At 45.4% G+C, this 16,433-nt stretch overlaps 1 protein-coding gene across 3 annotated transcripts in view; it reads right to left on the bottom strand.

Annotated features, from left to right (window-relative positions):
- Window positions 1-16,433, bottom strand: part of LOC140493827 (protein kinase C-binding protein NELL1-like) — a 980,593-nt gene that overhangs the window by 10,487 nt on the left and 953,673 nt on the right. For all 3 annotated transcript variants that reach the window (XM_072592758.1, XM_072592757.1, XM_072592756.1), the window contains one exon: window positions 13,000-13,224. In XM_072592758.1, the coding sequence (XP_072448859.1) occupies window positions 13,000-13,224 (225 nt within the window). The remainder of the gene's footprint in view (window positions 1-12,999; window positions 13,225-16,433) is intronic.

A 16,433-nucleotide genomic window follows, 5' to 3' on the forward strand; every position in this document is an offset into this window, starting at 1 on the left:
GAATTTCTGCAGAATATTTTGCAGATAGTAAACACTGCTGCTACTCAGCAGCAGTGGTTGAGTGAGTAGATGCTTGTGGATGTAGTGTCAATCAAGTTGGCTGCTTTGTCCTGGATGGTGCTAGGAATCGTTCCTGAGTCAATATGTAGATAGGCCGACTAGACGGGAGACCATATGGGATTTGATGGTGGCAACGAACCTTGCCAGGTGTCAGATTTCTCAGTGAGAGAGCATTTTGGTGATGGTGATCAGGACTCCATGACCTTTACTATAGTCATGGAGAGAGATAGGAGCAGACCGTATGGAAAAGTATTGAACTGTGGGAAGGGAATTTCAATGCTATTACGCAGGAACTGGGGCACCTAAACTGGGAACAGATATTCTCAGGGAAATGCACAACAGAAATGTGGAGGTTGTTTAGGAAGGATCTGTTGACAGTGCTGTACAGGTTTGTCCCACTGAGGCAAGGAAGGGATGGTAGGTTGAAAGAACCTTGGGTGATAAGGAATGTGGAGCATCTAGTCAAGAGGAAGAAGGAAGCTTACTTAAGGTTGAGGGGCAAGGATCAGACAGGGCTTTAGAGGGTTACAAGGTAACCAGGAAGGAACTGAAGAGTGGACTTAGGAGAGCCAGAAAGGGGGCATGACAAAACTTTAGTGGGTAGGATTAAGGAAAAGCCCAAGATGTTTTACACTTATGTGAGGAACAAGAGGATGGCCAGTGTGAAGGTAGGGCTGATCAGGGATGGTGGAGGCAACTTGTGCCTGGAATTGAAGGAGGTAGGGATGTCCTTAATGAATACTTTGCTTCAGTATTCACTACTGAAAGGGTCCTCGACATTTCTGAGGACAATGTGAAACAGAGTGATATGCCAGAACAGGTTGATGTTAGGAAGGAGGTTGTGCTGAAAAATTTGAAAAATGTAAAGATAGATAAATCCACTGGGCCAGATGGGATGTACCCGAGGTAAACTACAGGAAGCGAGAGAAGAGATTGCTGCACCTTTGGTCTTTGCGTCCTCACTGTCCACTGGAGTAGTGCCAGATGATTGGAGAGGGGCAAATTTTATTCCCTTGTTCAAGAAAGGGAATAGGGATAGTCCTGGGAATTACAGACCAGTCAAATAACATCAGCAGTGGGCAAAGCATTGAAGACGAATTTGAGAGACAGGATTTATGATTACTTGGAAAACCATAGTTTGATTAGAGACAGTCAGCATGGGTTTGTGAGAGGCAGGTCATGCTTATCAAACCTTACTAAATTCTTGAAGGATGTGACAAAAACACTTTGATGAAGGTAGAGCAGTGGATGTGGTGTAAATGGATTTTAGCAAGGCGTTTGACAAGGTTCCCATGGTAGGCTCATTGAGAAAGTAAGGAGGCATGGAATACAGAATTGGCTGGCCCACAAAGACAGAGGGTGGTGGTAGATAGAAAGTATTCAGTTTGGAGCTCGGTGACCAATGGTGTTCCGCAGGGTTCAGTTCTGGGACTTCTGCTTTTTGTGATCTTCATAAATGACTTGGACGAGAAGGTGGAAGGGTGGGTTCGTAAATTTGCCAATGACATGAAGGTTGGTGGAGTTGTGGATAGTTGTAGGTTGCAACGGGACATTGACAGGATGTAGAACTGGGCTGATAAGTGGCAGATGGAGTTGTCCCTGCAAAAGTGTGAAGTCATTCACTTTGGAAGGTCAAATTTGAATGTAGAATACATGGTTAAAGGTAGGATAAAAGGCCGGCACAACATTGAGGGCCGAAGGGCCTGTACAGTGCTGTACTATTCTAAGTTCTATGTGCTTGAGTGTTTTTGGAATTGCTGGTCCAGTGGTTCGCACTGCAAGCTCACAACACCAGGGATCTGGGTTTAATTCCAGCCTTGGGTAACTGTCTGTGTGGAGCTTGTACACTCTCCATGTGTCTGTGTGGGTTTTCCTTCAGGTGCTCTGGTTTCTTCTCACAGTCCAAAGATATACAGGTTGGGTGGATTGACCATGCTAAGTTGCCCATCGTGTCCAAGGATGTATAGGTTATTCATGGGAAATGCAGGTTTACAGTGCTGGGGGAGTTGGGTGGGATGTTCTTCAGAAAGTCAGTGTGGGCTTGATGGACTGAATGTGATTCTATGATTCAATCTGTCAGAAGCAAAATTCCTAAAGATTGCACTGTCAGAACAGTAGCCAAGGACTTGGGAAAAACCTGGAAGTGGGATGTGATGACATGCAGCAGATGTAACTGAGGGAGTTGATGGGCTTATAATGAAGTGGGGACAGAATATTTCAGGAAAGAAGTGGAGGAGTCAAAGATGGACTCAAGTGAGGGTGAGACAAGGCTGGAAATTGACAAGGAATGTTTGGAGAGAGAGTTGTAAAAGGCTCCAATCAAGTCTGGAATGTATGAGGGAGGGCAAGTTAGGGCTTGAACAATGTTCAATGTATCTCACGTATCTCACGTCTGCCTTTGCTGGGGCCCAGGCAGGTACCCATAGCAACACCTTCCACTGCAGTGGAAGTGAGTGGAGTTGAAGGTGAGGTAGTTCAGAGTGGGAACAAGTTCAGCCAGGAGGAGGAGGGTGGTGCTGGATTTAGACTGGTCTAACTTCTGTTTGAAGAAGATACAGAGAGACCTCACTTAACAGCGTTGTTAAGAAGACATATGGTGTTTTGGCGTTTATTGGTAGGGGGATTGAATTTTGGAGCCATGAGGTCATGCTGTACAAGACACTGGTGCAGCCACACTTGGAGTATTGCCTGCAGTTCTGGTCACCGCATTATCGCAAGGATGTGGAAGCTTTGGAAAGGGTTCAGAGGAGATTTACTAGGATGTAGCCTGGTATGGAGGGGAGGTCCTACGAGGAAAGGCTGAGGGGACGAAGGCTGTTTTCATTGGAGAGAAGAAGGTTGAGAGGTGGTTTAATCGAGATGTATAAGATAATCGGAGAATTAGATAGGGTGGTCAGTGAGAGCCTTTTTCCTCGGATGGTGAAGGCTAATATGAGGGGACATAGCTTTAAATTGAGGGGTGATAAATAGAGGACAAATATCAGGGGTAGTTTCTTTACTCAGAGTAGTAGGGGAGTGGAATGCCCTGCCTGCAACATCAGTAGACGCCAATGTTAAGAGCATTTAAATGGGCATTGGACATACATATGGAACATACATAATGGAACGGTGTATGAGATGAGCTTCAGATTCATTTCACAAGTCGGCACAACATCGAGGGCCGAAGGGCCTGGACTGTGCTGTAACGTTCCATGTTCTGTGTTCTAAGTGGGGAATATGCAGAGCAATGTTACAGTTTCGATTCCCACATCAGCCGAAGTTACCACGAAGATAAAAAAAACCCAAACAACTGTGGATGCTGGAAATCAGAAACAAAAACAGAAACCCCCGCTGGAAAAGCTCAGCAAGTCTGGCAGCATCTGTGGAGAGAAATCAGAGTTAACGTTTCAGGTTGAGTACCCTTCTGACAGAAGGTCACTGGGTCTTGAAACATTAACTCTGATTTCTCTCCACAGATGCTGCCAGACCTGCTGTGCTTTTTCAACAATCTCTGATTTTTGGCCCTGAACTCGAAACATTTATGGAGTTCAACCCTGCCAAGTGTGAGGTTGTCCATTTTGGAAGAACAAATAAGAATGCGGGATACAGGGTTAATGGTAGGGTTCTTAGTCAGGTGGAGGAACAGAGGGATCTTGGGGTCTATGTACATAGATCTTTGAAGGTTGCCACTCAGGTGGATAGAGTTTGTAAGAAGGCATATGGAGTATTATCGTTCATTAGCAGAGGGATTGAATTCAAGAGTTGTGAAGTGATGTTGCAGCTGTACAGGACTTTGGTTAGGCTACAGTTGGAGTACTGTGTGCAGTTCTGGTCGCCTCACTTTAGGAAAGATGTGGAAGCTTTGGAGAGGGTGCAGAGAAGATTTACCAGGATGTTGCCTGGAATGGAGAGTAGGTCGTACGAGGATAGGTTGAGAGTTCTCGGTCTTTTCTCGTTGGAACGGTGAAGGATGAGGGGTGACTTGATAGAGGTTTATAAGATGATCAGAGGAATAGATAGACAGTCAGAAACTTTTTCCCCGGGTACAACAGAGTGTTACAAGGGGACATAAATTTAAGGTAAAGGGTGGAAGGTATAGGGGAGATGTCAGGGGTGGGTTCTTTACCCAGAGAGTGGTGGGGGCATGGAATGCGCTGCCCGTGGGAGTGGTAGAGTCAGAATCATTGGCGACCTTTAAGCGGCATTTGGATAGGTACATGGATGGGTGCTTAATCTAGGTTAGAAGTTCGGCACAACATGGTGGGCCGAAGGGCCTGTTCTGTGCTGTATTGTTCTATGTTCTATGTTCTATTGGTCTGGAACTCTGAATTGCTAGGCCAGTGAAATTACAGGCATGTCACCAACTCCCCGAATATAAGGCAAACACGTTACAATTCTTGCTTGTTGTTATGGATGTTTTCCCCTGTAATACATGGATCTGTCTACACTGCCCATAAACAAATATGTCTGTCGGTGACCCAGAGTCTGCAACTTGGCTTGCGATCTGTCGTTCACTGTGACTCAAATCTGCTCTGCCTGTCTCGCACAAACAAATAGTGTTTGTAAAAGAAGCAGAAACTGCAAATGCACAAAACATGTTGCAAACCTTTTGAGACTTAGCTTGTCTGCTTTACCATCAAATTCACTGCAAATCACCACAATTTACAATCAACAGCCTTCCAACCAGGACAACAAACCTGAACTGATCATCTCAAGTTTTATATTCATTTGATGCTGATTTTGATTTTGTTTCAGTTTGACACATCTTGCAGAAAGATCACGTCTTCGAAATTATGTTGTCTTCAAGAAATTCTGTTAGAAATTAGTCACGTTCGAAGCTCAAAACACAACTCACATTCTATCAACATGTGAGCAAGGATGTACAAGACACACAGCTCTCACAGAATAAACAATGTACTGCCAATAAATTCAGGAAAAGCTCAGTGACAGTGGAAAACCAGACATGACAAAGAAATCATTGGAATGGTTTTGTACTCACAGAGAAAAAAAATGAGTACTGCATGTTTTAATATTTCACAAATAAGTCCATAGTTTTGAAGGAAAAGAACAGATGGAGTAGTTCAATCTGGACATCTATGGGGCATATAGGGCCAAGCTTAGCAAAAGAATCAGAGTTCAATACAATTCCTAACCTGATGACCATCCAATTTAACTGGGAGATGGTGGCGGTAATGCAGCAACACAGAGGGAGGCTCCCTCTCGGAGGCCGTCAGCTCGATCTGCAATCACATTTCATCTTCTTTTTCAGTTTATTTCCCGTACTTACCATGCGTGGACGCTCAGATGGTTTAAGGTGTCCAGCACATGGGGATAGGACTCTCCCCAGCAGTGGTGGAGAGAGTTGGGTTTGCTTTCATGAAGATGGAGGAGGGAGGTGAGGGTGTGTTCCTGGTGATGGGGGAGGGGGGTGAGAGTGTGTTCCTGGTGGTGGGGGAGTGGGGTGAGAGTGTGTTCCTGGTGGTGGGGGAGGGGGGTGAGAGTGTGTTCCTGGTGGTGGGGGAGGGGGGTGAGAGTGTGTTCCTGGTGGTGGGGGAGGGGGGTGAGAGTGTGTTCCTGGTGGTGGGGGAGGGGGTTGTGAGTGTGTTCCTGGTGATGGGAGAGGGGGTTGTGAGTGTGTTCCTGGTGATAGGGGAGGGAAGTGAGAGTGTGTTCCTGGTGGTGGGGGAAGGGGGTGAGAGTGTGTTCCTGGTGATGGGGTAGGGAGGTGAGAGAGTGTTCCTGGTGATGGGGGAGGGAAGTGAGAGTGTGTTCCTGGGGATGGGGGAGGGGGGTGAGAGTGTGTTCCTGGGGATGGAGTTGGGGGGGGGGGGTGAGAGTGTGTTCCTGGTGATGGGGGAGGGGGGTGAGAGTGTGTTCCTGGTGATAGGGGAGGGGGGGTGAGAGTGTGTTCCTGGGGATGGGGGAGGGGGGTGAGAGTGTGTTCCTGGTGATGGGGTAGGGAGGTGAGAGAGTGTTCCTGGTGATGGGGGAGGGAAGTGAGAGTGTGTTCCTGGTGGGGAGGGGGGGGGGGGAAAAGAGTGTGTTCCTGGTAATGGGGGAGGGAAGTGAGAGTGTGTTTCTGGTGGGGAGGGGGGGGAGAGAGTGTGTTCCTGGTGGTGGGGGAGGGGGAGGGAGAGGGAGAGTGTGTTCTTGGTAATGGGGGAGGGAAGTGAGAATGTGTTCCTGGTGGTGGGGGAGGCGGAGGTGAAAGTGTGTTCCCGGAGGTAGTGAGGGGGGTGAGAGTGTGTTCCTGGTGGTGGTGGGGTAGTGGTGAGAGTGTGTTCCTGGTGGTGGGGGAGGGGTGTGAGAGTCTGTTCGTGGTGGTGGGGAGGGAGGTGAGAGTGTGTTCCTGGTGGTGGGGGAGGGAGGTGAGTGTGTGTTCCTGGTGATGGGAGAGGGAGGTGAGAGTGTGTTCCTGCTGATGGCGGAGGGGGTGAAAGTGTGTTCCTTTTGATGGGGGAGGGGGGTGATGGTGTGTTCGTGGTGGTGGGCGAGGGGGTGAGTGTGTGTTCCTGGTGGTGGTTGGGCGGTGATGAGAGTGCGTTCCTGGTGGTGGGGGAGGGAGGTGAGAGCATATTCCTGGAGCTGGGGGAGGGGGTTGAGAGAGTGTTCCTGTTGGTGGGGGAGGGGGGTGTGAGTATGTCCCTGGTGATGGGGGAGGGATGTGAGAGTGTTCCTGGTGGTGGGAGAAGGGGGTGAGAGCGTGTTCCTGGTGGTGGGGGAGGGAGGTGAGAGTGTTCCTGGTGGTGGGAGAAGGGGGTGAGAGTGTGTTCCTGGTGGTGGGGGAGGGGGAGTGAATGTGTTTCTGTTTGGAGGTGGCGTTTGAGAGTGTGTTCCTGGTGATGGGGGAGGGAGGTGAGAGTGTTCCTGGAACTGGGGGAGGGAGGTGAGAGTGTTCCTGGTGGTGGGGGAGGGAGGTAAGAGTGTGTTCCTGCTGATGGGGTGGGGGGTGAGAGTGTGTTCCTGGTGGTGGTGGAGGGGGGGGTGAATGTGTTTCTGGTTGGGGGTGGCGTTTGAGAGTGTGTTCCTGGTGGTGGGGAGGGGGCTGAGTGTATGTTCCTGGTGATGGGGGAGGGAGGTGAGAGTGTGTTCCTAGTGGTGGGGGAGGGAGGTGAGAGTGTTCCTGGTGGTGGGGGCAGGAGGTGAGAGTGTGGTCCTGGTTGATGGGAGAGTGAGGTGAGAGTGTTCCTGGGCTTAGCCCTTCTCAGCTGCTTTACCAATGACCTTCCCTCCCCCAGAATGATAGAATTGGATGTCACAAAAACTACAATTTCCAAAGCAGTCATACTGAGTAAACTGTTGGAACTGCAAATTTGTCAATTCCCAGATCCTGATAGGTTTACCTATGGGATCTTCAAAGAAGTAACGAACAAGGTAGTTGATTTGTTGGTTTTAAATTTTCCGAACGTCGTTAGATTTGGGAAAGGTTTCTTTAGGTTGAGAAATAGTTAATTTTTGTTCAAACAGGAAAGTGGCAGAAAGCAAGAAGTTACAGGTCAGTTAGCTTAACATCTGTCATTGGGAAGATCTTCAAAATTATTATGAAAAGACATCATAATAGGGCATTCGACAGAGTTCAGGATAATCAGGCAGAGCCAAGTTGATTTTGTCAAAGTGAAATCACGTTTAACTAATAATTTGGAGTTCTTTGAATAATCCGACTTTTGTTGTAGATAAAGGGAAATCAGTGGGTGCATTGTACTTAGACTTCCAGAAAATATTTAATAAGGTGCCAAATCAAAGGGTGTTACAGAATATGGACGCTCATGGTGTTGTTCGGGACACATTGACTTTGATAGAAGATCGGCTGGTTAACAGGAAGCAGAGAAGAAGAAGAAATCAATCTTTTTCCAGGCTGGCAGGATGTGTAGTGTGCTACAGAGGTGAGTACTGGGGCCTCAACTCTTTACAATTCATAGAAATGACATGGATGAAGTGACTGAATGTATGGTACCTGAATTTGCTGATGACACAAAGACAGGCAGGAAAGTGAATTGTGAAGGGCACAGAAGAAGCCAACAAAGAGATACAGGTGGGTAAAGTGAATGAGGCGGGAAATGAACCCGGGTCTCTTGTGCTGTGAGGCAGCATGCTAACCACTGTGCCACCATGCCGCCCAGTTTAGCTGCCCAGCACCATTCAGACTGGATGTGGCAGGACTGCAGAGCTTCGATCCTATCTGCTGGTTGTGAGATTCACTTAGCCCTGTCAATTGCATGCTGCTTCCACTGTTTGGCATGGGTGCAGTATGTTGTAACTTCACCAGGTTGGCACCTTATTATTAGGTGTGCCAAGGTGCTGCTCCTGAGATGTCCTCCTACACTCTTCATTGAGCTTGGGTTGATCTCCCAGCTTCACAGTGGGTGATATAGCAGACCACATGTCTGTTTGAGGACACTTTTGCATTGCTAATGGTCCACAGCACTTCATAGATAACTACAGATCATACAGCCATGGAGCTGTACAGCATGGAAACAGACCCTTCGGTCCAACTCATCCATGCCAGCCAGATAACTTAAATTAATCTAGTCCCATTTGCCAGCATTTGGCCCATATCCCTCTAAACCCTTCTTATTCGTATACCCATTCAAACGCCTTTTAAATGTTGTAATTGTACCAGCCTCCGCCAATTCCTCTGGCAGCTCATTCCATTAATGCAGCACCGACACGGGCAGCACGGTAGCTCAGCGGTTAGCACTGCTACCTCACATTACAAGGGACCTTTGTGCAATTCCACCCTTGGGTGACTTGTGTCTGGAATTTGTACGTTTTCCACCTTGTCAGTGTGGGTTTCCTCCGGGTGCTCCAGTTTCCTCCAACAGTTCAAAGATGTGCAGGTTAGGTGGATTGGCTATGCTAAGTTACCCTATAGTGTTTGGGGATGTATGCAGTTCGATGCATTAGCATCGGGGGGTCGGGGGATGGCCCTGGAGGATGCTTTTTGGAGGGTCAGTGTAAACCCATTGGGCTGAATGACCTGTTTCCACACTATAGCAATTCTATGAATCTACCCTGTGTGTGAAAAAGTTGCCATTTAGGTCCTTTTTAAATCTTTCCTCTCTCACTTTAAACCTACGTCCCCTAGTTTTGGACCTGCTTACCCAGGGAAAAGACCTTGTCTATTTTCCCGATCCATGCCTCTCATGGTTTTATAAACCGCGATAGAGTCACCCCTCATCCTCTGATGCTCCAGGGAAAATAACCCCAGCATATTCAGCCTCTCCCTGTAGCTCATACCCTCCAATCCTGGCAATATCCTCGTAAATTTTTTCTGAACCGTTTCAAGTATCACAACATCTTTCCTGTAGCAGGGAGACCAGAATTGAATGCAGTCTTCCAAAAGTGGCCTGGTCAATAGCCTGAACTTTGGATTGCTGTCCACCTCGCACCACTTCCTAAATGAGCAGTATGGAAATCCGATTTCTTGTGAGTAGTTGTAACTCCTGAGAAATAGGGTTCAACATAATGGTCAACTGGGGAGGGTTTTTATCTTGGGCTAAAGCTGAGGAATATTGGTGTGGTTGCTTTTACTCTAAGGCAGTTCCCGCTGCTAACTGAACCTAAAGTGCTAGAAACAGAGTGCCTAGAATGGGAACAGCTTCCCATTTCCAAATGCCAAGATTGTGTTCTTCGATAACGACATGCTTTCCAAAAACATCAGGCTTCCAAATCTTACTGATTGCAGTCAAGCAACTGGGAGAGCATCGCCTTACTTTCAGGTATACGAATGATTTGTTTTTTTGAGAGCATGATACACTTTCACACCACAAGTAACCGAGTTCTAATGGATTTATGATGACCAACATCAATGTTTTACACTACAGTAATTACAAGCCCCACATAGATTATGTAATCATTATGTAATCATTATGGAAACTTAGCTCCTGGCTACAGTTGAAGTATATTATTTGTTGGTCTTAATGATGCACTGATTGATATATAATGGAGACCAAATGGAGACTGATTGCTGCTTTGCTAGGGTTCAGTTAATCACAGGCTTTGGAAGGTCCAATGTGCAAGCCAAAGTTCTCACGAAAATGTATAATATGCTGTTGGAAAAGAGGACACAACTGAAACAGAATAAAGTATGCATAATGAGTGGATGGTAGCATTAGCTGGAAAGTAATGTATTGCATTGTGCTCACTTTAATTGAGAAATGCATTAATTACCTTTCAAGTTTATTATCTAGTGACAAATATCATCAGCACATCAATTTATGAAAACTACAACCCTAATCAGCCACAACATAAACTCCATCTGTGCATACCATTTTACCCAGAAAATAATGTTTTAGAAGACTGTGCTACATATAAACCTGACTAAAAGGAGAGAGCATTTTTGAACTGTTACTTTGAATAAGACACATTTGCAACAGAAAACGTAAACCAGTAAATTATTCTATTATTTTCATATCTTTGCCGAATGAAATGAGAATTTATTACAAGCACTAAAATCATATTTTTTTTGGATCCATTGAACAAGCAGCTATACGTTCAGAATATCCTTTAGAGAAAGTTAGGACTGCAGATACTGGAGATTTCAGAGTTGAGAGTGTGGTGCTGAAAAAGCACAGCAGGTCAGGCAGCATCCGAGGAGCAGGAGAATATACGTTTTGGGCAAAAGCCCTTCTTGATGAAACGTCAATTCTCCTGTTCCTCAGATGCTGCCTGACCTGCTGTGCTTTTTCAGCACCACACTCTCAACTCAGAATATTCTTAACCTTCTCCACCTGAGGCATGTGTACACTAGCATATGGCAACATAGATTAGAGAAATGGATTTCTGACTGGTGAGGACAAGTGGTTTCCAGTTTATGAAGGATTGGCACCAGTTGGGGGGGATGGGGGAACAAGTGGGTGATGGACTGTTGGGAAGGTCTATAATGTGCTCGCACTGGTGTTCTAGCAGTGCTCCCAACTAAGGAGCACACAACATGGAGGATAGAACATGGGACTGGCCTACACCCATGATGCCATTCCAAACTAATCCCATCTGCCTGCACATGGTCCATATCACTCTATTCCCTGCCTGCTCATGTATATGTCTAAATGCCTCTTAAACATTGCTATTGTGTCTGCTTCTAGCACCACCCCTGACAGTGAATTCCAGGCGGGGGTAAAAACAATGACTGCAGACGCTGGAAACCAGATTCTGGATTAGTGGTGCTGGAAGAGCACAGCAGTTCAGGCAGCATCCAAGGAGCTTCGAAATCGACGTTTCGGGCAAAAGCCCTTCATCAGGAATAAAGGCAGAGAGCCTGAAGCTTGGAGAGATAAGCTAGAGGAGGGTGGGGGTGGGGAGAAAGTAGCATAAAGTCACAACATGGTTGAAGAGCTTCAGGGCAGAGGAAATGACCTGGGAGTTGCAGTGGGAGAGGGATTCCCACCTACTGCCCTCTGTATATAAAAATACTTCCCTTGCACATCTTCTTCAGACTTTTCCCCTCTCACCTTAAACCTATGTCCTGGTGTTTCCACCCTGAAAAAAGACAGACTACCCACCCTATCCAAGTCTCTGTTAATTTTATATACTCCTATTAGGTTGCGCTCAGTCTCTGATACTCCAGTAAAAACAATCCAAGTTTGTCCAACCTATCTTTATGGCTCACACACTCCAATACAGGCAACATCCTGGTCAACCTCTTTTTTCCCCTCTCCAAAGGCTCCCCATCCTTCCGATAGTGTGGTAACCAGAACAGCACACAGTACTCCAAATGTGACCTCACTAAAGTCTCATACAACTGCAACATGATTTGTCAACTTTTATACTCAATGCCCCATCCAATGAAGGCATGCCATATGTCTTATTTACCACCTCATCCACTTATATGGTGAGGTTGTACTGGACATTGTTGAGGCTTTTTCTGGAGTGCTGTGTCCAGTTTTGGTCGCCCCACTATAGGAAGACTATTACTAAATTGGAGACAGTTCAAAAGAGATTTACCAGGATGTTGCTGGGACTGGAAGGTTTGAGATATAAAAATAAACTGGATAGGTTGGGACTGTTTCCACTGGAGCGTAGGAATTTGAAGGGTGACCTTATTGAGGTTTATAAAATCATGAGTGTCACAGATATGGGAAATGAAAAGGCTCTTTTCCCTAGGGTAGGGGAAACTTAAACTCGGGGCATTTTTTACGATGAAAGGAGAAAGATTTAAAAAAATACATGAGGGGCAGTGTTTTTACACAGAGAGTGGTGGAATGAATTACCAGAGGAAGTGGTGGCTGCAGGTACAGTTTCAACATTTAAAAGACATTTGAATAAGTTCACAAATCGGAAAGGTTTGGAGGGATATGGGCCAGGAGCAGGCAGGTGGGATTGTTTACTTTAAAAAAAAAAGGTCAGCAAGGATTGGTTGGACTGAAGAGTATGGAAACAGACCCAATAACTCTATCATTATTTTAAGGCAGAGAAAGATAGATTATGAAAACAAGAGAGTGGAAGGTCAATGGTTGGGGCTTGATGTGGTCATAGGCAACTTGGAGTAACTACAATCTTTCTGAACAGGAAAGTTCTTGAGGGGCTGAATGGCCTGCTTCTGGCTCATTTATTGCTAAAGAAACTCAGCAGGTCTGGCAGCATCTGTGGAGAGAGAAAGCAGAGTTAACATTTTGAGTCCCAGTGACCGAGTTCTGAAAATCTGGGACCCAAAATATTAACTCTGTTTCTTTCTCCACACATGCTACCAGACCTGTCGAGTTTCTCCAGCACTTAACTGTCTTTGCTTCAGGTTTCCAACATGCACAGTTCTTTGTACTTATTTTGTCTTTGTTTTCTTTTCACTAATTCATGTGATATTGATTTTCTGAATTTCACTCGTAAAATTGTCTGCAAAATAGTTTAGTTGCAGCGTCCCCCAGTGTTACCCCACAGGCTTGATCAAAACATTTGGGGCTTGCAGCCAAAGTATTGTTGGTGAGGAGAGGAGGGACAAGGTGAATTGCTCGTGCTGCGTAGTACCTTGCATTTGCAAGTCGTGCAGGGTGACCCAGCCATGGTCCATATCGAGCCACTCAGGCGTGTTATTCCGTGGTTGTCTGTACACGTCCGTCGGATGTCATAGACCACATTGTCGGCTAAGCAGGGGTCAGTCACACAGCGCGGGCAGCACTCTCCCTCTGGGATGGTTGTGTACTCACAGCTGAGTGTCGGACAGGATAAAGGCCAGCAATCCACTTCTCCCTGCTGTACCAGCAAAAACATAATTGATTAGAATCCCTACAATGTGGAAACAGGCCATTCGGCCCAACAAGTCCGCACCAACCCTCCGAAGAGTAACCCACCCACTCTGCATTTACCCCTGACTAATGCACCTAACTTACGCATCCCTGAGCACTATGGGCAATTTAGCATGGCCAGTTGACCTAACCTGCACATCTTTCGATTGTGGGAGGAAACCAGAGCACCCAGAGGAAACCCATGCAGACACGGGGAAAATGTGCAAACTCTATACAGGCAGTCACTGGAAGCTGGAATCAAACCCAGGTCCCTCACACTGTGAGGCAACAGCGCTAACCACTGAGCCACTCGCACTGCCCGTTAGGATTGCCTGAAAATCCTAATGAAAAGTTGCGATGACAGATATGCATTAAATGCACGACGTTCTTCACAACTAAAACATGTTCTTTTTTCTGTTAATCCTATCTACACATTGCTTGGCACGTTCAAAAGTACAAAGTCCTGATTAGAATTGTGTCTCTAATTCAGATTAAAAATAAAAGACATTCTATCTGAAACACTTTGACAAATATCACCTCAGCAACACAGCTCCTTCATTAATTGTTTTGTTTTAAATTTATTCACAGGATGTGAGTGTCACTGGCTAGGCCCAGCATCTATTACCAATCCCAAGGTCATCTCTGGGGGAAGCCTAGTGGTAGTATCCCTCGATTATTATTAGGACAGTTAAGAGGTGAACCCCTCTGTTAATTAAACCAAATACCCAGAAAAGCTCACCTTGCTTCATAATTTGTTAAAATATAAGTGACAGAGAACCCCCAAATTCCAATATTTAAAGAAAAAAACATTAATCATTTTAAATTTTAACGTGAACATTAAACAGCTATTCACAATTCAGAGCCCCCCCTTTCTCTCAACTGCTTATTTTCTGCCTCCAACTCCATAACAATGTGCTGTTCCAATACAACACTTATTAAAATGGCATCAAAATAATTTCAAAACCACACAGCCACTGTCGTCCTCTGTCTTCAATCTTCCAGCTGCTGAATTCCCTGGGCCATCTTCTTTCTTTTTACTGAGAGTGTGCTTCATCTATTATGGACTAAGCCAGACCACCCAAAACATTCTTAAGCAGGCAGCTCAAACCACAACTTTGCAATTTGCTTTGGTAAATGTACAGTGAAAATTATCCGGAGTAAGTTAGCTAGGTTGACGACTAGATTTTAAAACAGACAAAAGTTATTCACAAAATTACACAATGAAACACAAAGAACAGAATAAAGAACTCAACCTATTCAACTAGACTTAATTATGCTGTTCCGAATATACACAACAGTCCCAATAAGCAAACTCCATTTAAAAACCAGTATCAATGGAACGTATGCTTACAGGTTGAAGTTGAAGGGCAAAAAAAAAAGAGAGTTTTGACACAGCTCCCTGCTGACCTTCCAACCTGTTCAAGACTGAACTATAACTGCTTGGCTCAGCTAGCTCGCGAGCTGGCCACTCCCCTTTCATTCTCCAGGTCACTTCTAAAACATGACCACTTTGGCCTGAAGTCTCATTTGTTTACATATAAACAAAAGGCCTCAAAATCCTTTTCATCTCTGTACCAAACCAAACCGATTGGAGTCCGGCCAGGTTTCTTACCCCTCTGAAAAAAAAATCAAGGACAGAGTCTCCCTGAGCCAAGGAACAACTTTTAGAAAAGAAAGGGACTAGCTTTTTGACAAATATGAAAAAGTACCTTTGATGGACATCGTTTCCAAATTTCTTAGATCTGTCTTGATGGCAGTTGCTATCTATCCAATTTTCAAAATGTCTGCTTTTTATTTACTAGGAGAAAGTGAGGACTGCATATGCTGGAGATCAGAGCTGAAAAATGTGTTGCTGGAAAAGCGCAGCAGGTCAGGCAGCATCCAAGGAGCAGAAGAATTGACATTTCAGATATAAGCCCTTCTTCAGGAAAGAAGGGCTTATGCCCGAAACGTCGATTCTCCTGCTCCTTGGATGCTGCCTGACCTGCTGCGCTTTTCCAGCAACACATTTTTCAGCTCTGCATTTTTTACTCCCCAACATTGGATTGTCTTATTATTTCAATGTTGGCAAAACAATAAATTAAAACTTGATTGGGTTTTAGTATCTTGAGACATGATTTAAAATGATTGGTTAAATTTGAATTGTCATCAAAACAGCAACCAAAACTTAGGTATCCATTTCACAGCCAAATGTTACATATTTTCAATTTTCCAGTACACCCTCGGGCTGCCATCTAGCCATAGGGATATAGAGATAAGCCTTTTCCTGGGGTGAAGGATTCAAAAACAAGAGGTCACGCTTTGAGGGTGAAAGGTGAAAAGTTTAAGGGGGATACACGTGGCAAGTACTTTACTCAGAGGGTGGTAGGTGCCTGGGACACATTGCCAGCGTCTGGACAGATGCGTCTGGACAGATGCATGAGTAGGTGGGGAGCAGAGGGATACAGATGCTTAGGAATTGGCGACAGGTTTAGACAATACTCAGGCTTGGAGGGCCAAAGCGCCTGTTACTGGGCTGTACATTTTCTTTGTTTTTTGTTCTTTATATACACAGGTGCTTGTAAACTCTCAGTTCAGAACAGCATTCTCTCTCTCAAAGGTGCAGTAAACACCATTAACGTCATAACACTATCAAACCAGAGACCCAGGTTATTCTGAGGGCATTCTGACTAACTTTGTAGATGATTCAAAGATTGGTAGAGGAACAGGTCGTATCGAGGAGGTGGGGAGGCTGCAGAAGGATTTGGACAGATTAGGAGAGTGGGCAAAGAAGTGACAGATGGAGTACAACATGGGAAAGCATGAGGTCATGCACTTTGCCAGGAAGAAGAGAGGCATGGACTATTTTCTAAATGAGGAGAAAATTCAGAAGTCTGAAGTGCAAAGAGACTTGGGAATTCAAATCCAGGATTCTCTCAAAGTAAACTTGCAGATTGAGTCAGGAGTTAGGAAGGCAAATGCTATGTTGGCATTTATTTTGAGAGGACTTGAATATAAAAACAGGAAGTACTTCTGAGGGTCTATGAGACTCCAGTCAGACTGTATTTGGAGTATTGTGCACAGTTTTGGGCCCCATATCTCATGAAGGATGTAATGGCCCTGGAGTGAGTTCAGTGGAGGTTCATGAGAATAGTCCCAGGAATGAAAAGTTTATCATATAAGGAATGTTTGAGGACT

Source organism: Chiloscyllium punctatum, chromosome 22, assembly GCF_047496795.1.
Source record: "Chiloscyllium punctatum isolate Juve2018m chromosome 22, sChiPun1.3, whole genome shotgun sequence".
NCBI classification, from domain to species: Eukaryota; Metazoa; Chordata; class Chondrichthyes; order Orectolobiformes; family Hemiscylliidae; genus Chiloscyllium; species Chiloscyllium punctatum.